We start from the raw sequence: 24742 nt of genomic DNA, 5'->3' as shown, positions 1-24742 counted from the left end.
GATTACATGCACATTAGCAAATCTGTCTTGCCCTGATTCACTGTTGTAACGCATGAGCAGAGGCTTGAAGTGTCATCCGGGTTGCTGAGAGGTGCTGAGAAGCAGTACTCTCTGCTTTGACTCCTTGCCCCATCATGGTTAAAGTACAAGGCACTGTGAATGAAGGTAGTTGTCAGGGTTAGCTGCCAGGGGCATGGGTGGTTTTATTTATTTTTTTTAGGGGAAAGTAGTTTTATTTTAAGTTTATGGCCTCCTTTCCCCTCCCCTTCAAGGATCTAATTGCAGTGGTCAAATGCAGCTAACCAACCAGTTTTTTAGAATATGCTCTCTAGCCAAGTCTAACTTTAGACGCCATAGATGGACAAGCTTGATTGTCTGAACCAAAATGGGAACATTAAATAACCTCCCAGCCCTCATTAATAACGTTGTGACTTTGCTGTCACGTGTAGATTCTCCGTCCCCACCCTCAGCCCCAAAAGACGAAGAAAAAGCTTGTGACCATTTTGTATGGCTTGTCTGGAAACTTCTGTAAATCTTATGTTTTAGTAAAATATTTTTTGTTATTCTACCTTGCCTTTGTACAATTTATTTTACTGTGTTTATTTCGCTTTCCCGATGTGACAATCGTATTTAAAATTGAAATAGATGAAACATCCTGTTTTAGTCCTCTCCATCTGACAGATTGGCAAGAGGAGAATTTTACGTTTGTTCATTGATGCAGATTTGTGTTAGGAATTCTTCTGAGTGAGTATTTATAAACTGGCTCTGAACATGCATGAAGCATCAATATCTGACTTTTTTTCTTAAACCTCCTAGAAATTTGAAATAAACATTACCTGATTCCAAAAAAATAATAAATAAATAAATAATAAATAAATAAATAAAGGCAGTCATTAAAATTCTCCCAACCAAAACAAGGTCATGCCAGATAGCTTTAGTGCATAATTCTATCAGATGTTTATAGAAGAGATACTGCTAATCCACCTCAAACTATTCCACAAAATAGAAATAGATGGAACGTGTCTAATTACCCTGATACTGAAATTTAAAAAAAAAAAAGACTTAACAAATAAAGAGAATTACAGACCAATTTCCCATATGAATAAAGATGCAAAGATAGTTAATAAAATGCTTGCAAACCAAATCCAAGAACACGTAAAGAAGATCATCCTTCAAGATCAAGTAAGCTTCAATCCAGAGATGCAGAAATGGTTTAATATTTGAAAATCAGTAAATGGACACAAGGGGGAAAGAAGAAAAAAAAAAGGAAAGAAAATCAGTAAATGTAATCCAATATGGACAAACTAACAGAAAAAAAAAAAAAAGACACATGATCATCTCATTAGATGCAAAAAAAATGCCCTTGACCAACGCCAACACACCTTCACGATAAAAGTCTTGGAGAGTTTATGGATACAAGAAACATATCTAAATATAATAAACTCAATTTACAAAAAGACTACAGCCAACATCAAATTAAATGGAGAAAATTTCAAAGTAAAGCCATTAAAATCAGAAACAGGACAAAGTTGTGCACTCTCCCTATATCTATTTATCTACTTGACGTTTTAGCTAGAGCACAAAGAAAACTGAAAGAGATTAAGGGGATACAAATCATAAAGGAAGAAGTTAAAATATTGTTATTTGCAGATGATATAACATAAATAAGTGACCCTGTATAAATTCCACAATGGAACCCTTACAGCTGGTAAACACTTTCAGTAAAATGGCTAGATACAAGATTAATTCAAAACATTATTGGCTCTCTTAGATACGCATGACAAACGGATGAAAAAAGAAATCAGAATAGAGCCGGGTGGTGGTGGCACAGGCCTTTAATCCCAGCACTTGGGAGGCAGAGGCTCAGGCGGATTTCTGAGTTCAAGATGAGCCTGGTCTACAGAGTGAGTTCCAGGACAGCCGGGGCTACACAGTGAAACCCTCTCAGAGACAGAGAGAGAGAGAGAGAGAGAGAGAGAGAGAGAGAGAGAGAGAGAGAGAGAGAGAGAGAGAGAGAGAGAGAGAGAGAAAGGAAGGAAGGAAGGAAGATGGAAAGGAGGGAAGGAGAGAAGGAAGGAAGGAGGGAAGGAAGGAGGGAGGGAGGGAGGGAAGAAGAAATCAGGAGAGCAAATAAGCAAACCCCTTCACAGTAGCCACAGATTATATAAAATAGTTTGGGATAATTATAACCAAGCAAGTGAAAAACATCTTTGATAATCATTTCAAGTCTTGGAAGAAAGAAAACAAAGAAAATATCAGATGGAGAATTCCCATGCTCTTGATTCAATACGGTTAACATAGTAATGCAATCTACATATTTCCGCCTGCCTCTTCCTCCCAAGTGCTGGGATTAAAGGCCTGTGCCACCACTACCCAGCTCTATCCTGTTTCTTTTTTCACCCATTTGTCATGTGTATCTAAGAGAGCCAATAACATTTTGAATTAATCTTGTATCTAGCCATTTTACTAAAAGTGTTTACCAGCTATAAGGGTTCCATTGTGGAATTTATATAGGGTCAAAATTCCTTTATAGATCTTGAAAGGATAACACTCAATTTCATATGGAAAAACAAGGAAATTAGGATTGCTAAAACAATACTATATAATAAATGAATTTCTGGAAGTATCACAATATCTGATTTTCAAGTGTAGAGCTATAGTATTTAAAAAAAAAAGCACATGGTATTAGCATGAAAGCAAACACATTGCAAAATTAAATTGAACACCCAGACAGATATACAAACATATGAGTACACCTGATTATTTACAAAGCCAGAAACCTCACCAGAAAAAAAAAACAAACAGCATCTTCTAAAAGGTGTGAGTCAAATGTAGGAGAATGCAAGTAAATCCAAATTTCTCCCCTTGCAAACCTCAAGACCAAGTGGAGCAGTCCTCAAATATAATCAAGAGAGCATTTGATTGCCCTCATAACAGTCTTGTCACTATTACACCAATGGGCACATATTGCCTGGCACTTGGGTATTTAATTTAATTGGAAATCATTTTATTTAAATATAGTTTCAAGTTTGAAATTTCTTGAGAATAACTTCTTAAAAGTCTTAATTTGAGCTTTAAAGACAAAATAAGAAACAATATAACTGCAATTTACACTTCCTTTCATCACCTGCCATGGTTATGCACTCCAAACTACATCTTCAGAGAGAGAAGTATGAAGGAACATGAGGATAGAACAGCAACTCCAAGGGAGTAGGACCTCTCATGAAACATTTGTATTTGTTTCTATATATAAACCATCATTCAGTGAGCCATGCTTTCACTGTATGCCGAGAGTCTGCTCTCAATAAGAAACAAGTCTTGTTGACTTCATTTACACTATGTAAAACTCCAGCAAAATCTCCTTTTCCTTGCCCATGACAGTATCAGAACAATTGTTTTATCAATAAATGGACTAAGAATGTGTCACAATAGTAGAGCCTACACTCAGTATGTGAGAGGCCTCAGCCAATCCTCATTACCACAAAGAAAAATCCAGTAATATTATGCTGAAATAATATGAAAGAACATCATCATGTTATTGTAAGACTGACTCTTTTCACCTTACTTCATATGTAAAGAAGGTTGAACAGATTCGTCTACACAATTCACTCACTGGTGTGTTTTCCAAAGGCAAGGCAAGTATGATAACAGCTACTAAAAGCACAGACTCTGCAGTGCTCCTTTCTGTTAGAATCTTATCCAGACTCAGTGTGCCAGGATCCTAGAATCAGTGTTGCCTACTAGATAATGGTGGCCTCTTCTCAACTTTCCTCCTCCTGTGGCAATATTTTTTCTGGAAATAATGTCTTGTAACATATAAATCAAGTGTCATCATATCCTATGTTATGTAATAAAAGAAAAGGAAAAGGGTGCTGGTGTCATAGTCAATAGGGAGAGCACTTGTCTACTCTGGTTCTTTGCATATGTTTGGCCCAGGAAGTGGCACTATTTGAAGGTATGGCCATGTTAGAGGAAGTGTGTCACTGCAGGGTGGGCTTTGAAGCTCTGCCCAGTACAGAAGAGTTAGTCTTCTGTTTCATTTCAGAACAAGATATAGAACACTCAGTTCTTCCAGCATCATGCCTGCCTGGATGCTGCCATGCTTCTGCTTTGACGATAATGGACTGAACCTCTGAACCTGTAAGCTAGTCCCAATTAATGTTGTCCTTTATAAGACTTGCCTTGGTCAAGGCTTCCCTTAATAACAATGGAAACCCTAACTAGGACACCTACAATGCTCATAATGACAGTGTTTAATCGCTAGCACTTCCTACAAAACTCAAAATCCATTGACTTTCAAAAATTACACAATGAGCCAATATGTACTATGTCAAGCAAGACATGTTTGCATTAAGTGGCAGATACTTAAAGATGACAGTAGACAATGTGTGAGTTGTCTACTATGTCTAAATTGAGAAATTACAGAAAGAAAAATCTCAGATAATTTTAATTACAGTTATGGAAAAATAATGAAAGTAATTGAATGTTGTATTTTTGGTTTTTGACATAATCACATTTTAGTGACACTAAACTTTACAATATGTAGCACAAAATGCAGTGCAGTTTTTATAATAAATGGATTGCATAATAATTGCACTGCATTTATTATAAAAACTGAAAAACAATCCAATTTGTAACAAAGTCAATTTGCTACTATGTGACTATAGAGGACACGTACTGTGTACTAGGTTAAATTTTCTTTTCTTTATATAAAGATATTACATTTATCATTAGCTCATATTAAATGAACAAACATGTTTCAGATATTATGTTTTAAGATTATAAAATTTCTTAGAAATAATTTCTTAACTGATTTTGAATTTTAAGAATGTTAAGAAGCAAATTAAGAAAAAGTATAACTGCATTTATGATTGATTTCCTTGGCTCCCTTTAGAAGAACAAAACTCTTTACTCTTTTTGAAATAGGGTATAACAGAGCTTTCACGACTAATCTTACCTGTACTGATCTGGTTGGGCTTTTTAAGTATTGGTTTTAGCTGTCCTGGATGTCTTACTTCACTGTGGAATATTTTAAAAGGTGATAGTTTAATATCAATATGAAAGAAATCTACCAAATGCTTTAGATTCATTTTTGTTTCAGTTCTTAGCATACCTTATGTTATAAACTTACAAACAATGATTAATTTGCTCTTCAGCACATTTATTATGTTGGGTGACTCTGTCCTTTCAACTTTTTCTTGTATTAAAGAAAAGGAACAATTTAGCCCACAAAAACTAAACAAAACCAAACAGAAAGAGAGAGGGGAGAGACACAGAAAGAGAGACAGACAGACAGACAGAGAGATAGAAAAAGAGAGGCAGAGAGAGACAGACAGAGAGGTAATGACAGAAAGGTTGTTCTTTCATAGCCTTTGCCGCAGTAACTGATAGTTCCATATTTACATGCTCAACACAATTAGTACCCAAACTCCATTCATCATTCTGTGCCCCAGAGCACAACAAGACCTTCTCTATCATAATACTTTGTTGGTATTTCAGTGATTGTTAGTTACCTCCCAAGATTCTTGATTCTGCTAACACACTTACTTGTCAGTTTCTCTTTGCTTTTGTTTAAGCTATTTCTTGGTAATCCATCCACACGTTAATGCAGAAACCACAATCTCGCTGCTCTATGCTAAACAAGCATTTCTACTAATACTTAACAAGGTAATAACATGAACAAACAAAAAACAAAACCTAGTGGATAACATTTGTTATATACTTTGGAACTGTTTCGAATTCTAAGTAGCATTTAACATATGACTTTATGCAAGGTGTGCCTTTGGACAGTTGTAGTACCAGAAAATCATAAATCTTCATTTCTATGTCCAAATAATACAGAGGGGAAAAATCTGCTTTGTAGAGAGATAACTAATAGTTATGTTGTAATGACAGAAGACTTAAAGACATAAATAACCCCCTCAAAGAAATACAGGAGAACACAAGAAGACGCCCTTAAAGAGGAAACACAAAAATTCCTTAAAGAATTATAGGAAAACACAACCAAACAGGTGAAGGAACTGAACAAAACCATCTGGGATCTAAAAATGGAAATAGAAACAATAAAGAAATCACAAAGGGAGACAACACTGCAGATAGAAAACCTAGGAAAGAGACCAGGAGTCATAGATCCAAGCATCACCAACAGAATACAAGAGACAATCTCAGGTGCAGAAGATACCATAGAAAACAATGACACAATAGACAAAAAAATTCAAAATGCATAAAGCTCCTAATCTAAAATCCAGGAAATCCAGGACACAATGAGAAGTCCAAACCTAAGGATAATACATATAGAAGAGCTCAAAGTTTCCCAAAGTAAATATCTTCCACAAAATTATAGAAGAAAACTTCCTTAACCTAAAGAAAGAGATGAACATAAACATAGAAGAAGCCTACAGAACACCAAAAGACTGGACCAGAAAAGAAATTCCTCCTGTCACACAATAGTCAAAACACCAAATGCACAAAGAAACAATATTAAAAGCAAGTAAGGGGAAAACGTCAAATAACATACAAAGGCACCTATCAGAATTACACCAGACTTCTCAACAGACATTATGAAAGCTAGAAGATCCTGGAGAAATCTCAGGAACCTTTAGGTTTTCTTTTAGAGAACACAAATGCCAACTCAGGCTACTATACCCTGCAGAATACTCAATTAACATAGAGGGAGAAAACAAGATATTCCAAGATATTCCAAAAACAAATTTAAGCAATATCTTCCCACAAATCCATCCCTACAAAATATAAGAGATAGAAAACTCAAACACAAATAGGAAAACTACACTCCAGAAAAGCAAGAAAGCAATCTTTCAACAAGCCCAAAAGAAGATAGCCACACAAACATAATTCCACCTCTAACCATAAAAATAACAGGAGGCAACAATCACTATTCCTTAATATCTCTTAACATCAATGGACTCAATTCCCCCAATAAAAAGACATTGACTAACAGACTGGATATGTAACCAGGACCCAGCATTTTGCTGCAGACAAGAAAGACACCTCAGTGACAAGGACAGACACTACCTCACAGTAAGGGGCTGGAAAACAATTTTCCAAGCAAATTCTCCCAAGAAACAAACTAGAGTAACAATTCTAATATCAAATAAAGTCAACTTTCAACCAAAAGTTATCAAAAAAGTTAAGGAAGAGCATTTCATTCTCATCAAAGGAAAAATCTACCAAGGACTCTCAATTCTGAACATCTATGTTCCACTCCACATGCAATGACACCAACATTCATAAAAGAAACTTTACTAAAGTCAAAAGCACACATTGCATCTCATACAATGATAGTGGGAGACTACAACTCCCCACTCTCAGCAATGGACAGATCATGAAAATAGAAAGTAAACGGAGACACTAACATAAGTTAACAGTGAAACTAACAGAAGTTATGAACCAAATAGATTTTATTTCATCCTAAATCAAAAGGATATACCTTCTCAGAACCTCATGGTACCTTCTCCAAAACTGACCATAAAATCAGTCACAAAACAGGCCTCAACAGATACAAGAAGATTTAAATAATCCCATGCATCCTATCAGATCACCACAGACTAAGTCTGGTCTTCAATAACAACCAAAACAACAGAGAGCCCACATGAACAATGCTCAACTCAATGATAACTTGGTCAAGGAAGAAATGAAGAAAAAAAATTAAACACTTTTTAGAATTTAATGAAAATGAAGGCACAAAATGCCCAAACTTATGGGACACAATGAAAGCAGTGCTAAGAGAAAAACTCATAGCTCTGAGTGCCTTCAAAATGAAACTGGAAAGATATGGGATTGAAAAATCAGCCTGTGTTTTGGTTGAGCGAGTCTCAACTTTTGGAGACCAAGTGAAGATTTCACAAGGGACAGAAATAGTAGAGACATGTTCCCAGACACAGGCTGATTCCATGAGTCCTCCAGCTCTATAAGCCTGTGCTATCAATCATGTAGACAATGCCCCAAGTTCCCAGCATTCTGGATGGACTCTACCCCCAGTCACTGACCAGAGCCAGGTATGCCCCACCTCACAGATAGACAGCCCAGCCTACCATATAAGGGGCGATTTGCCCCCTCTTCTCTTCTCTTCTCTTCTCTCCTCTTCTCTTCTCTTCTCTTCTCTTCCTCCTCTTCTTTCCCTTCCCTCTTAGCCTCTTCTTATCTTTACGTTCTCCTCCTCCCTTGCCCCTCTCCATGATGGCCACATAGATCTCTACTACTTTCCTATCTCTTCTCTCTCCTTTCTATAATAAAACATCTTACAACCATGCATTGTCTCCTTTTAACTAGAAATGCCATGTGAGCCTGGTGCTTACAGCTGTGAGACCTCAAACCACTGGGCCCTGCTTCCTGCCCTGCCCGCTCTTTCTATTTGAACTCAGGGCATAAAGCTGCTCTGGGGCCTCCAATTCATTCTCAGCTCCTCCATAATGTCCAGTGTCGCCTGGATTCCCAAGGAGCTAGAACCTATGACTCCCTCAGCTGCTCTTCTCCACTCTCCAAGGACTGAGATGCAGAGCAGAGCACACAGACACTCGAGTCCATGCGAGTGTCTCTCTCTGGCAGGACTCGAGTCACTTTTTCCAATCCCTTTCATATCCCCACCGCCCAGTGACACCTCACCACCTGCAGCACAGCAGTGGAGTGCACCCACACACACACACAGAAAAACCATACACTAGCAGCTTAACAACAAACCTGAAAGCTCTAGAGCAAAAAGAAGCAAATACACACAGAGGAGTAGACAGCAGGAAATAATCGAACTAGGGCTAAAATCAACCAAGTAGAAACAAAAAGAACTATACAAAGAAAAAACAAAACCAGGAGCTGTTTCTTTGAGAAAATCAACAAGATAGATAGACAGACTAACTAGAGGGCACAGATACAGTATCCAAATTAAGAAAATCAGAAATGAAAATGAAGATATAACAACAGAAACTGAGGAAATTCAGAAAAATCATCAGATCCTACTACAAAAGCCTATGCTCAACACAAATGGGAAATCTGGATTAAATGGACAATTTTCTAGACAGATACCAAATACCAAAGTTAAATCAGGATCAAATAAACCATCTAAACAGTCCCATAACCTCTAAAAGAAATAGAAGCAGTCATTAAAAGTCTGCCCAAAAAAATGCCCAGGACCAGATGGGTTTAGTGCAGAATTCTATCAGACCTTGAAAGAAGACCTAATACCAACACTCTTCAAACTATTCCACAAAATAGAAACAGAAGGGACACTATACAATTCATTCTATGAAGCCACAATTATGCTGATAACAAAACCATACAAAGACCCAATAAAGAAAGAAAACTTCAAACAAATTTCACTTATAAATATTGATGTAAAAATACTCAACAATTTATGCAAACTGAATCCAAGAAAACATCAACTCATTTATTATGATCAAATAGGCTTCATCTTGGGGATGCAGGGATGGTTCAATATACAGAAATCCATCAACGTAATTCACTATATAAACAAACTCAAAGAAAAAACACATTAGATGCTGAAGAAGCATTTGACAAACTTCAATATCTTTTTATGTTGAAAGTCATGGAAAATTCAGGAAGAAAGGCCCATAAATAGTAAAAGCAATATACAGCAAACCAGTACCAACATCAAACTAAACGGAGAGAAACTTAAAGCAATACCACTAAAATCAGGGACTAGACAAGACTGCCCACTCAAAGTAGTACTTGAAGTTCTAGCTAGAGAAATTAGACAACAAAAGGGGATCAAAGGAATACAAATGGGAAAGGAAGAAGGCTAAATATCACTATTTGCAGATGATATGATAGTATACTTAAGTGACCCCAAAAATTTTACCAGAGAACTCCTAAACCTGAAAAGCAACTTCAGCAAAGTGGCTGGATATGAAATTAACTCAAAACAAATCAGTAGCTTTCCTATACTCAAAGGATAAACAGAATAAGAAAGAAATTGGGGAAACAACACACTCCACAATAATCACAAATAATATAAAATAGCTTGATGTGACTCTAACCAAGCAAGTGAAAGATTTGAATTACAAGAACTTCAAGTCTCTGAAGAAAGAAATCGAAGAAGATCTCAGAAGGTGGAAAGATCTCCCATGTTCTTGGATTGGCATTATTAATATGGTGAAAGTGGCAATATTATCAAAAGTAATCTACAGATTCAATGCAATCCCCATCAAAATCCCAGCTCAATTCTTCATAGAATTAGAAAGAGCAATTTTCAAAATCATTTGAAATAAAAAAAAAAAACAGGATTGGAAAACTATTCTCAAGAACAAGAGTACTTCTGGGAGAATCACCATCCCTGACATCAAGCTGTACTACAGAGCAATAGTGCTAACAAACTGCATGGTATTGGTACAGTAGCAGGCAGGTAGATCAATGGAATAGAATTGAAGACCCAGAAATGAACCCACACACCTATGGTCACTTGATTTTTGACAAAGGGCGAAAATCATCCAGTGGAAAAAAAAGACAGCATTTTCAACAAATGGTGCTGGTTCAAGTCTTAGTCAACATGTAGAAAAATGCAAATTGATCCATTCTTATCTCTTTGTACAAAGCATCAAGTCCAAGTGGATCAAGGAACTTCATATAAAACCAGATACACTGAATCTAACAGAAGAGAAAGTGGGGAAGAACCTTGAACACATGGGCACAGAGGGAAATTTCCTGAACAGAACACCAAGAGCTTATGCTCTAAGATCAAGAATCAACAAATGGCAGAAACTGGAAACAACCCAGATGTCCCTCAACAAAGGAATGGATACAGAAAATGTGGTACATTTACACAATGGAGTACTACTCAGCTATTAAAAACAACTTCATGAAATTCATAGGCAAATAAATGGAACTTGAGAATATCATCCTGAGGGAGGTGACTCAGTCACAAAGGAACAAACATGGTATGTACTGACTGATAAGTGGATATTAGCCCTAAAGTTCAGAATACCCAAGATTCAATTCACAGACTATATGAAGCCTAAGAAGAAAGAAAACCAAAGTGTGCATGTTTCAGTGCTTTTTAGAAGGGTGAACAAAATACTCACAGGAGGAAATATGCAGACAAAGTGTGGAGCAGAGACTGAAGGAAAGGCCATCCAGAGACTGCCCCACCGGGGATCCTTTCCATACATAGCCAACGAACCTGGACTCTATTGTGGATACTGGGAAGTGCTTGCTGATGGGAGCCTGATATGGCTGTCTCCTGAGAGCCTCTGGCCGTGCCTGACATATATAGAGGTGGAAGCTTGCAGCCAACCATTAGACTGAGCTCGGGGTCCCCGATGGAGGAGTTGAAGAGGGACTGAAGGAGCTCTGGGGGTTTGCAGCCCCATGGTGGGGGGAGCAACAGTGTCAACTGGCCAGATTCCCTGGAGCTCCCAGGGACTGGACCACCAACGGAAGAATAAACATGGAGAGACCCAGTGATCCGGCTGCATATGAGGCAGAGGATGGCCTTGTTGAACATCAATGGAAGGAGCAGCCCTTGGGCCTGAGAGGGTTTGATGCCCCAGTGTCAGGGAATGGCAGGGCAGGAAGGTGGGAGTGGGTGGGTAGGTGGGTATGGGAGCACCATCATAGAGCCAAGGGGTGGGAGGCTTTCCAGAGAGGATGCCTGGAAAATGGATAGCATTTGAAATGTAAATAAAGAAAATATCCAATAAAAGGGGAGGAAAAAGGAAATACAGGGGCAAAGAGTGGAGCAGAGACTAAAGGAAGGGCTGCCCCACCTGGGGATCCATCCCACATGCAGACCCCAAACCCAGACACTATTTTGGATGCCAAGAAGTGCTTGCTGGCAGTAGCCTGATACAGTTGTCTCCTGAAAGGCTCCGCCTGATCCTGGCCAATACAGATGTGGAGGCTCACAGCCAAACATCAGACTGAGCAGAGGGGCCCCAATGGAGGAGTTAGGGGAAGGACTGAATAAGCTGAAGGGACCTTATCTGGCATCAATGGAAGGGGAAGCCCTGGTCCTGTGAAGGCTTGATGCCCCAATGTAAAGGAATGCTAGGGCAGTGAGGCAGGAGTGGGTAAGTAGGTGAAGGAACACCCTCATAGAAGCAAGGTAATGGGATGGGACAAAGGGTTTGCAGAAGGGAAACTGGGAAAGAGGATAATATTTGATATGTAAATAAATAAACTTAAAATATTAACTTAAAAAAGTGAATATATAAGGAGAGTCAGTTTGGCATCAATGACTGTAAATAACACTAGAGGGCTCCTTTTCTAAAGCAGAGTTAATACTCATGTTTATATAAAGGAGCAAGTTTTCATTCTAAAATCATATTCCATAACACTGTATGGACTATAATACACAGCAACCATTAAGTATATAAAACAGAATCTATCTCAGAGCACACCCAACAAGAATTAGTTTCTTATCTGTAAATTTCCCTAATGTTAATGTATTGTTAAATCTATTAAATCTTACCTGCAGAAAGGCTTTGGATTAGTGCTGTAGTGCACTTCTAAAAATGAAGACAAAATTTGTTTTATTACAACTCTGTAAAAATATATCAAAATTATCAGACCCATTGTTAGTTTCAATTCCTTTTAGACAAATCTGGAAACTATTCTAGAGCAAATGTAGCCAATTAATAGAGAACTCTTCCATTTTCTGTAGTTTTAAAATCAGAGAGAGATCTATCAAGCACTGATATCTAAAAATAAACTCCCATAAACAGCTGTGGTGATACTAACTAAACACTCTCAGATAGAGAGAGTGGTAACCTAACCTGAATCAGGATCACAATTTGACTGTGTAACAAAATAGGTTCTTGTAGTTGTTACTTAACTCTGGACCAATAGTACTAAAGGGAATTCTAGATTGGCTATTGTGGTACTCATCTTTAATCCCAGCACATGGAAGGCAGAAGAGGCAGGTGGTGCCTCTTAACAGAGAGAAATTGTCACACACAAGAAGAAGAAGAAGAAGAAAGAGGAGGAGGAGGAGGAAGAGGAGATCTAAGACTGTATAATTGTTCAGCTTTACAGTTTAAATTGTTCAGTCTAGAGTGAAAATCTGTAGCATAGGAAGGTAGATGTGAGGCAGTTGTCCTTTGCAGTATGTTGAAATATAGTAGACAGAACCAGAGCAGGGACAAAAACCTTCACAAAAAGCTAAAGAGGGAATAATGTACTTAATCTACTCATCCTCTTAGTTCCAGCTCTGTTTCCAATCTTATGTGCAGCTTAAAACATGATCATGACAGTGTCCATTATCTCTCAGGGAAAGAATTATGGTAGTTATGTACCCTGAGCTGTATCTCACAAGGAAAGAACAACAGAATAGCAGCAATGGGATAGAAAAGCACATTCCATGGGCCACTCTCTGACATGCAATCAAGTTACATGCTTACAAAAATAAATCATGAGTTCACTCAAGTTTTCACTGTATAACAGTGGTTTGTTTTGCTTAAATGAAAATTATTCATTTTTTTGTCTGGCTTCAAGAAAAACGCCATGTACCTTCTTTGAATTCCCCAAGGCTCAGGAAGGACTTATTTCTCACTAACTAATGGGTTGGAACTATAGCTCAGGGATAAAGCCTATGCTTATGGCAGGGGAAGCCTCAGTCAGTCATCATCATTGTAAAGGCAAAACAACAAAATTTGTAATAATGTCATAAGAAAGTTACCTCTTTTATCATAATCCTGACACTTTATGTCTTACAGCTTTGTATCAGGAATAGCTGGGCCACCTCTATGCAAATGCCAGAGGCCCATGCAGCTGCAAAAGCATCTCCTGCAAGAGGACCTAATTGAAGATTGCTTGAAAGACCAAGGATTGCTGATGCAGACAATGCTAGCCAATCAGAAACTACTGTTAAGAAGAGGTGCTTTCTTCGGACCAATGGGGCATGGGTAGAGGATATTAAAGGAGTGTGCAGCAGTGTTCAGATGAGCTTACTGCTGTGTTTCTCATCTGCTCCTGTAGTCTGTCATTGACTCTGCACCATCTCACCTCCAACCTCCCAGGGCAGGTAGGGTAAGGCAACGAGTAGCCCCCAGCACAGGAAGCACCTGGTGCCCAATGGACTACTTCATCATCCTCATTTGTGGCTGCTTGTGAACCTCTTTTCTGGGGGCTCATTTTTTGCATGTTGCTGCAAGGACTGTACTTGTGGTTTGACCTGATCTGCTCTGTACTCCCTTCAGTTGCTTCTTCAGTGAGTGGCCTTCTAGTGTTTTAGGCTGTGGGTCCCAAGAAGGTGAGCACATGGACCTAATTTCTGTCTTCTTTGTCTTTTCTGTCTGTTTGTTCCAGTGACCTCACTTTTGCTCGCAGTTCAGTTCAAGGGTGAGCATGCGCTGACCATATTTCATTGTTCTTTGTCTTTGGGTGAGCTTGCTGCAGTGAGATTGTGGTGGCTATATTTTTTTCTTCTTTGTATTTGTCTAGGTGAGCATGTGGTGGCCATCTTTTCTGTCTTCTTTGTCTTTGTCCACTCATTTTCACTTTTGGTCTCTATTCATCCAGGTACCTAACATAGGGGCTGGTCTCTAGGGTGGTGGTAGCAGGGATCAGCTCCCAAATGCCTTTTCCATCCCAGGAACACTGTGCAGGCATAGGGCCTTTGAGATACACCTTTGGGAGTCCCCTGCTTACTAAGTGACTTTTGTCACCTCCTCTGTCATATTGGTCACATCTGTTCATGTTTGTTTCCTTCGTGCCCATCATCATGGGTTCCTTCCCCGCTACCACCAAGGAACCCCAGATTAGAGCTCTGAAAACCCTGCTGGTTACTCGTGGCCTCAAGGTTAAGACTCACCTGGACCAATTTTGGGAGGAGGCTGCTATTTTTGGCCCCCTGGATATTGCTGGAGAACATGTGGTACCCTGACCTCTAGATGCATGTTCTCTTCCTTGCCTGCAAGTTCAAGGTACAGTCTGGGACTACCCTTCCCTTGTTCTTTGTTCCCATCCTCCTTGCAGTCATTGCCAGTCTTAAGAATTCTTCCCCAGAGGATGTGGTGGCTGCCCACAATGAACATTGCCAGGATCAGGCTAATAGTTACCTTTTCATTACTGACTCTGTCCCACTTTCTCCAGGCAAACAGGTTGATTTTAGCAATGAGGATGGCAATGAGGATGAAGATGAAGGCACCTCTGCTCTAGCCCTCTTGCCATCAGGCTCCAAGCCATCCTCTAGCCCTGTTGTCCCATGTCCCTCGCTCACTAGCCCTTCTGCTCCCACACTATTAGAGGTACCACCAGATTACCCCTGCATTATTTAGGGGGACTTTGCCTTCCAGCAGGCACCCCTGTGGTGGTCGCTCCTGCAATGCCTGTCCCTTGTGCTGGACTGCCTCTTTCCCAGAGGCCCCATTCTCCTCAGATGTATCTTGAGGCTTTCCCTGTCAATCTTGACCCTGATGTGGTGACTAGACCCTGGATTTACACTCCTGTGGCAGACTTGGCACTAATCAGAAAAGCTGCCAACTACTCTGGCTCAGATTCCCTTATTTTGAACAAGTACTGGTGACCTGGCCTGCAAGTCACGTTATTCGGGGGAACGAGGAGGGTCACAACCTGTAAATAAAGAATAGGCGAGAGAGACGACAGGACTCAAGGAAGCATTGCTTGTCAAGAGCCATTTACTTGGTTGAGGAGAGCATATTTAAAGCAAAAATCTTGGAGGGAGGGGAGAGGAAGGAGGGAGAAGGAAGGTTACAAGGGGAGGGGGAGAGGAAGGAGGGAGATGGAAGGTTACAAAATCTTCTGGGGTTGAGCTCCGGGGTGACAGGTGGGGAGGGCGTGGATTTCCGTGAATGTTCTTTTTCTCAGGGCCAAGCCGGATCCTTGTGATTGTCAGGCAGGATGTTAATCTCAGGGTTCTCAATTAGCTGGGGCAGGATGTTTATCTCAGGGCTCTCATGGTTCCCAACATACTGGAGCAATAGACAATGCACAATTGGTATAATCTTCTTAAGGCAGTGCTCAACCCTACTGTGTTTCTTTTTTTGTTGGTTTGGTTTTTTTGTTGTTGTAGTTGTTTTGTTTTTTGTTTTTTTGGTTTTTGGGTTTTTTTGTTTTTTGTTTTGTTGTTGTTGTTGTTTTTGGGTTTGTTTTTGTTTTTGTTTTTGTTTTGTTTTGTTTTGTTTTTGGTTTTTCAAGACAGGGTTTCTCTGTATAACCTTGGCTGTCCTGGAACTCACTCTGTAGACCAGGCTGGCCTCAAACTCAGAAATCCACCTGCCTCTGCCTCCCAAGTGCTGGGATTAAAGGTGTGGGCCACCACCGCCTGGCCCTACTGTGTTTCTTTATTGGAAGTCTGCATATCGTGACTTGGTTGAGAATCAGGCTAGGATTAACCTGGACTATAACCTTAATGCTAATTTGACATGCTTACCAGCCACAAGACAAGGGGAGATAAAGGAGCCAGAAGAAGACCAGGATGGAGAGACATAATGTACATTCTGTGTTTATTAATTTTTCTTCAGCCTGAGGGGGCTAATGAGCTCTGGGCTTTGGTGCCCCTGCCCCGCAATTCTTTTGCCTGTGGCAGTTAATTCCCCAGCCTACCCTGTTCTTTTCTCTTCCAATGTGAGTTTGAGTTTGCCTTTCATGGACTTAATCACTACTACAAAACAATTAGAAGGCACCTGGCCCACGGAGGAAATTTTTTGCTTTACCATGAATGTCTCCTCCATAGGCCCTTGTATCCAGCTTTGCAATATGACCATGGGAAACCTTCATGGTAATCTAACCTATGGCACTATGTCAGGCATGGAACTGCATGTTCCCCTTACTGATTACAAATCCCCAAAGGATCCCCCAAGTATATTATATCCACCCCTGCCTCAAGGGTCCACCCTGCCTTGTCCAAGGGTCCCTCAAATGCCCACTTTTGTGGGACTTCCTGTCCCTTAGGAGCACTGCCAGCCTGCACTATGCATAAAATTCTCTGGGGACTACCCAATATTGTCATCTAACCTCACACTTGGTTTGCAGAGGTTTACCTCACATGATACTTACAATATTACTTCCTATGCTAAAAGGGGTCCCATTAGATTCTGATATGACCCCATTACGAGCAATTGTAATTTATGTGGCCCCTCTAACTGTCTTGTTTTATGCCCCCTTACTCTCCTAAAATATGACTATCTCTTTAATGAGATGTATTTCCACATAAAACAGTCAGCGAAAATGTGGACTGGGGCAACCCACATGAATGTGGTCACTGGCAGTCAGATTGGCTGGAAAGCTACCCCAGTCTGTGTTTGATCTCCTTTTTTCTTTCTGGTCACCAATACCTCCATTGTCAGAGACACACTTAACTGCTTTAATGAAAAATGTCTCTTGACTGCCTGCTGGATGAGGTATTCAATAACAGCTATCCTGATGAGGGAACCAGCCACCATTTGGATGCCAATGGTAAATACCACCTACTTTCATGCCATCACTCTGATAGCCCAGACTCACAACCCCTACACTATTGAAAGAGTGATTTTGGGATTATAGCTGCCAATGGTAATGCCATTATAGTAGGCATTAACAGGGCAACAATGGCTGCGGTTGCCTTGACCCAGGCAGCCACTATGGCAGAGACTGTCAATGCTAGTATGTAAGTCAGCTGAGGCACTACAGGCACAGGTGGTACTAAATCAACATCTTTATCAAGCCATCCACATTTTACAACAACAGATTGACTTACTATCAGAAGAGTTGGTCCTTGTTAGGGACATGTCTCTATTGACATATGACCCCCAGGTTTCACTCAATCTACCTAACTAATTACCAGGTACACAATGCCACTGAAGCCCAACAACAGTTGGCTCAATATCTTGAAGGTAACTGGTCAGACAAATTCCTTAACTATTCTGTGCTGCTAATGGAGAACATAGCCAACCTCACTATGAGCAGGGTATCTGTGTTCTCCCTAGAGGCCGGATTCTTGGGAAAAGTGAGACTATTAAAAGGCTGTTTGACCCCTCATGGATAGCAATTATGCTATGAGGGGAGGAATTGTCATACTAATAATTATTTTGTTTAAGTGTCTCCCACAGCATATTTCCAAGCAACATTTCATAAATAAGGCGACTTTCCTGGTGCTGATGGCTCTCGAAAATTCTAATTGCACTCCCACTAAGGAAGTTACCAAAGAATGAATGGCAGAGATCCAGGAGACCACCATGTAGACTGTTCCTCATATCCCCTTGTGTGACATGCTTCCAGAGTGATATCTCTTTGAGAGTTGGTAGTCAATGGCAGGTAAGATCCTGGAAGACAGGACAGCCTAAGAAAGGCACAGTCCAGTATACTGGGAATCCTCTGAGGTGGGGTCAACAATGTCAAGGCAATGGCACCCCAGTTCCCACTAGGCTTTCAAAATCTAGAAACAAAAAGGTAGAAGTGTAGCTGGAATGGCAGGGCCACCTCTATGTAAATGCCAGGGGCCACACAGGTGCAAAAGCATCTCCTGCAGGAGGACCTAATTGAGGACTGCCTGAGAGGCAGTTTGTTGGTGCAGACAATGTCAACCAATTAGGAACTGCTGTTTAGAAAAGATGCTTTCTTGGGACCAATGAGTCTCCGGTGGAGGGTGTTAAAGGAGCTTGCAGCAGCATTCAGATGAGCTTGCTGCAGCATTTCTCACCTGCTCCCAGAGTCTGTGTCACTGACTCTGCACCAGCTCACCTCCAACCCCCACCCTCAAGGGCAGATAGGATCAGGCAGCAAGTATTCCAGGGCACAGGCAACACAGCTTAAGTGAAGAATTTCATTTGGATTCACTATCCAGTCTGGTTACCAATGGCAAGTTAGGTATTAAAAGATACTGTGATGACAATTGATGAAAATGTGAACTCTGTAGAGAGTTCCTTCTGCCGTCACAGAAATTATCCAGACTCAGTGCATATGCAGTTAATGCTTTGAAATACAGAATAATGTCATCTAAACTCCCCTCTTTCTGTCCAAATTTTTCTGGAAATTGTGCTTTATATCAAGTTAAACCATGTTTTATCATACCCTGATCTTTTTAACAAAAACTAATGGGAAAAAGTTCTAAAGTATAGGAAAAGTACATGCCTAAAATATCAATAAAGTCAGTGTCAATCCCAACCACTTCAAAAACAAAAACAAAAACAAAGAAAGAAGTAACTGAATATTAAGTTTTATTTGTGATATAATTACATTTTAGTGACTTTGATCTATATACTCATATACGGTACAAAGTACAATCTTTGCTATAAAAACTAAAAGAAGATCAGTTTTGCCAATAGTCCAATTTGCAATGATGTGACTACTGGGGTCCCCTGCCTGGTTGTTTTCTTATATAAATAAAGACAGAACATATATGAGCATCAAAATCAAATATGCAACATTTTGACAGTATATTTTCATAGTTGAAAGTGCTTATAAATAATTGATTCTAACTTTCCAGAATAATAGAAAAGACATTTTAAAACAAAATGACTATACTTATATTTGATTTACTTAACTCCATTTGGTGTAGTGAATTTTTACTCATGTTTATTTTGTTTAGGGTAGGTAAGACCAAAAAAAGTAATTCATTATAAAAATCTTACCTTCATTGAACATGATATGCTTTTTAGTTCTTTCTTCTGGCTGTTTGAAAGAAGTTCCTCCACTGTGACACATGTTAAAAAACAATCACTAATTTACTCTCCATATGAAAAAACATTTAACATGTGTTCTAAATTATTTAATTTTGAGTCCTTATCTGATACAAGATCTCACTATGTAGCCCAGCTGGCCTGAAACTCAGAATGTGAACCATGTTGCCTGTCTTTTGCCTCCTGAGTTCTGGAATTAAAGGCAGAGAAAAACACATGGCATAAACAAGTGTGAATTCATTCTTCAAAAGTTAATTGTGATTGGTGACTGCTGTCTTTACCATCTTTCTTCATTTAGAATGATGAAAATTTAGTTCTTGATTAAAATAACAAAACTACACATATGCATACACACACTCACACACAGGCACACATAAACACATGTACCCACAAAAGCACATGCATTCACACACACACACACACACACACACACACACACACACACTCACACAGGCACACACATGTGAAGAAGACAGTAATTTTCCATGTTTTCTTCTGATGGCTGTAGTATTTATATTTATGTATTCATAGATTTAGTGCATGTATGATGTGTATTCCTGTTCACATGTATTTGCTGTCCATTGAACATGTGCCGCAATGCATGTGTTAGGTCAGAGAACAGCTTTGACACTCAGTCCTTGCCTTCTTAGTTTTGAGGTCTCAATTTTCCTACTCTTTTGACTTCCTGACCTTACCAATTGGTATAAACAGGCACATTACAAAAAGGAAAGGCCCTTCACTTCTATGTTTATTTCTAGTTGACATGAAAGATAAAATTTTCTTTAAACACAGATGAAGAGTCATGACATAATTTGACTCTTAAATCCAAGAAACATGGAGCCCAGAGATGATCCTGTGTCACACAGCTACATGCACAAATACCTGCCTGGAACCCTTAGGATACAGGAACCTAAGGAGCTGTCTGGGAAAGGAGCTTTCCGGTTTCTGTCTGCCCCTGGAGCTGATCCTGTGCCACAGAACTACATACACAAATAATGCCAGGAAAGAGCTAGTCTCCCAGGAGTGCAGATGAGCCTGTGAGCACAGGTAAGACCACCACATCTCTTCAAATTCCTGGCCCTAGAGGGACCCTCCCAGGGCCATCAGGACACAGGAACCAAGGATCAGCTGGGGACAGGATCCTTTTGGATCCTTTTGTTTGCACCCCACAGCTAACCCTGTGCCACAACTCTACATACCCAAATTCTTCTCAGAGAGAACTGACCGCCCAGTAGTACTGACACACAAGGCTTGCAGGAGGGACAAGCCACAGTCAGACTTGGCAAAACAAGTTAACACCAGAGATAACCAGATGGCTAAAGGCAAGGGCAAGAACATAAGCACCAGAAACGAAGGCCACTCGGCATCATCAGAACCCAGTCCTCCCACCATAGCAAGCCCTAGTTACCCCAACACACAAGAAAAACAAGACTCTGATTTAAAATCACATCTCATGATGATGACAGAGGAATTTAAGAGGATATAAATAACTCTCTTAAAGAAACACAAGAGAACACAGGTAAACAGATAGAAGACCTTAAAGAGGAAAAACAAAAATCCATTAAAGAATTACAGAAAAACAGAACAAAACAGGGGAAGGAACTGAACAAAACCATCCAGGACCTAAAACTGGAAATAGAAACAATAAAGAAATCAAAAAGGGAGACAACACTGCAGATAGAAAACCTAGGAAAGAGACCAGGAGTCATAGATGCAAGCATCACCAACAGAATACTAGAGATAAAAGAGAGAATCTCAGGTGCAGAAAATACCATAGAAAACATTAACACAACAGTCAAGGAAAATGAAAAATTCAAAAAGTTCCTAACACAAAATATCCAGGAAATCCAGGACACAATGAGAAGACCAAAACTAAGAATAATAGGTATAGAAGAGAGTAAAGATTTCCAACTTAAAGGGCCAGTAAATAACTTCAACAAAATTACAAAAGAAAACTTCCCTAACCTAAAGAAAGAAATGCCCATGAACATACAAGAAGCCTACAGAACTCCAAATAGATTGGACCAGAAAAGAAATTCTGCCTGTCATATAATAGTCAAAGCACCAAATGCACAAAAAAAGAAAGAATATTAAAAGCAGTAAGGGGAAAAGTCAAGTGACATATAAAGGCAGACCTATCATAATTACACCAGACTTCTCACCAGAGACTATGAAAGCTAGAAGATCCTGGACAAATGTCATACAGACCCTAAGAGAACACAAATGACAGCCCAGACTGCTATACCCAGAAAAAAATCTCAATTACCATATATAGAAAAACCAAGATATTCCATGGCAAAACCAATTTTAAACAGTATCTTTCCACAAATCCAGCCATATAAAGGATAATAGATGGAAAATGCCAATGCAAGGAGGGAAACTACACACTAGAAAAAGCAAAAAAGTAATCTTCTTCCAACAAAGAAGATAGCCACACAAACATAAAAATAACAATGAAAATAACAGGAAGCAACAATCATTATTCCTTAATATCTCTTAACATCAATGAACTCAATTCCCCAATAAAAAGAAATAGACTAACAGATTGGATATGTAAACAGGATCCAACATTTTACTGCATACAGGAAATGCACCTTAGTGTCAAAGACAAACACTACCTCAGAGTAAAGGGCTGGAAAACAATTTTCCAAGCAAATGACACCAAGAAACAAGCTGGGGTAGTCATTTTAATATTGAATAAAATAGACATTTAACCACAAGTCATCAAAAAAGATAAAGAAGGACATTTCATACTCATAAAGGGAAATCTACCAGGAAGAATTCTCAATTCTTCAGAAATGCTCCAAATGCAAGGGCACCCACACTCATAAAAGAAACTTTACTAAACCTAAAACACACATTGCACCTCACACAATAATTGTGGGAGAATTCAACACCCCACTCTCACCAATGGAGAGATCACAGAAACAGAAAGTAAACAGAGACACAGTGAAACAAACAGAAGTTATGGATCAAGTGGATTTAACAGATTTCTATAGAACATTTCATCCTAAAACAAAATAATATAACTTCTTCTCAGCACCTCATGATACCTTATCCAAAATTGACACAAAACAGACCTCAACAGATATAAGAAGATTAAAATAATCCCATGTCTCCTATCAGATCACTATGAATTAAGGCTGGTCTTCAAAAGCAACAAAAACAACAAAAAGCCCATATACACATGGAAGCTGAACAATACCTACTCAATGATAACTTGGTCAAGGCTTAATAAAAATGAAGGTACAACATAACCAACTTATGGGACACAATGAAAGCAATGCTAAGAGGAAAACTCATAGCTCTGAGTGCCTTCAAAAAGAAACTGGAGAGAGCATCCACTAGCAGCTTAGCAACACATCTGAAAACTCTATAATAAAAAGAAGCAAATACACCCAAGAGGAGTAGACAGCAGGAAATAATCAAACTCGGGGCTGAAATCAACCAAGTAGAAACAAAAAGAAGTATACAAAGAATTAACAAAATCAGGAACTGGTTCTTTGAGAAAATCAACAAAATAGATAAACCCTTAGTCAGACTAACCAGAGGGCACAGAGACACTATCCAAATTAACAAAATCAGAAATTAAAAGGGAGATATAACCACAGAAACAATCCAAAAAAACATCAGATCCTACTTCAAAAGTCTATGCTCAACACAAATGGAAAATCTGGATTAAATGGATAATTTTCTAGACAGATACCAAGTACCAAAGTTAAATCAGAATCAGATAAGTCATCTAAACAGTCCCATAACCCCTAAGGAAATACAAGCAGTTATCAAAGTCTCCCAATAACAAAAAAAAAAAAAAAAAAAAAAAAAAAAAAAAGCCAAGGACCAAATGAGTTTAGTATAGAACTCTGTCAGACCTTCAAAGAAGACCTAATACCAATGGTCTTCAAATTAGCTTTCAAATCCACAAAATAGAAACAGAAGGAACTCAACCCAATTCATTCTGTGAAGCTACAATTATGCTGATTACAAAACCATACAAACACAACAAAGAAAGAGAACTTCAGAACAATTTCCCTTATGAAAATCAATACAAAAATACTCAACAAAATTCTTGCCATGTGAATCCTAGAACACATCAAAATGATCATTCACTATGATCAAGTAGGCTTCATTCCAGGGATGTAGGGATGATTCGATATATAGAAATCCATCCATACAACCACCAAACCCAGATGTTATTGTGGATGCTGGAAAGTGCTTGCTGATAGAAGCCTGATATGGCTGTCTCCTAAGAGGCTCTGCCAGAGCCTGACAAATACAGAGGAGGAAGCTTGCAGTCAACCACTGGACTGAGCTCAGGGGTCCCCAAATGGAGGAGACAGAGAAGGGACTGAAGGAGCTGAGGGGTTTGCAGCCCCATGGAGGAAGCAACAGTGTCAACTAGCCAGATCCCCCGGGACTAGACCACCAACCAACGAATACACATGGAGCAACCCATGGTGCTGGCCACATATGTGGCAGATGGTCTTTTTGGACATCAGTGAGTAGAGAGGCCCTCGGCCCTGAGGGTGTTCAATGCCCCAGTGTAGGGAAATGCCAGGGTGAAAGGATGGAAGTGGGTGGATGTGGGAGCACCCTCATAGAGACAGGGGGAGGTTGGATGGGATAAGAGGTTTTCAAAGGGGAGACCTGGAAAGGGGAAAACATTTCAAATGTAAATAAAAAAAATATCCAAGAAAAAAAAGAATTTACTGTCTAATATTTATAACATCATGTGTTGGAGATATTATCTTCACTGTTAAATCTCTGGGAACCATTATGGAAAAACCAACTAGAACATAATCTCTCTTCACTCTGCCAAGCTGTATGCATTTATGGAGGGTTATAGCAAACATTGATATTGAATACAGTATATCAATCTTTTCTTTAGTTTCTAAAAAAAAAAATGTATTTGATAGCATTCAAGGAACATTAAAGAAAGACTCTTGTATAAATCAATATGCTTTTAAAACTGTACTTTTAAATTTGACTTTACATCTCCAAGATACTCAAATAAAAGAATGACTACTTAGGTTTAAAAAAACAAAGAATATACTTGGATTGATAGAATTCACTACTAGGAAAAATAGACCACTTGAGGGGGCAATGAAAAGGTGGCATCCATCTGGGGTTAAAGCAATATAACTGCATCCACAAAGATG

General features: G+C 39.3%; 1 protein-coding gene across 11 annotated transcripts in view; it reads right to left on the bottom strand.

The window, feature by feature from the left end:
- LOC116085613 (ankyrin repeat domain-containing protein 18A-like) overlaps window positions 1-24742 on the bottom strand; it is a 152959-nt gene that overhangs the window by 116216 nt on the left and 12001 nt on the right. For 6 of the 11 annotated variants that reach the window (XM_031363173.1, XM_031363163.1, XM_031363171.1 and 3 more), the window contains exons 7-9: window positions 19536-19597; window positions 12437-12473; window positions 4958-5019 (exon numbers count right to left, since the gene is read on the bottom strand). The exons of 2 other annotated variants lie outside the window; for them this stretch is intronic. In XM_031363173.1, the coding sequence (XP_031219033.1) occupies window positions 4958-5019; window positions 12437-12473; window positions 19536-19597 (161 nt within the window). The remainder of the gene's footprint in view (window positions 1-4957; window positions 5020-12436; window positions 12474-19535; window positions 19598-24742) is intronic. 3 more of the 11 variants (XM_031363164.1, XM_031363166.1, XM_031363165.1) reach the window with 3 other exon arrangements.

This window comes from Mastomys coucha, unplaced genomic scaffold, assembly GCF_008632895.1.
Source record: "Mastomys coucha isolate ucsf_1 unplaced genomic scaffold, UCSF_Mcou_1 pScaffold12, whole genome shotgun sequence".
Classification (NCBI taxonomy): Eukaryota; Metazoa; Chordata; class Mammalia; order Rodentia; family Muridae; genus Mastomys; species Mastomys coucha.
The sequence above is the reverse complement of the archived record's forward strand: the minus strand, read 5'-3'. Positions and strand labels throughout refer to the sequence as shown.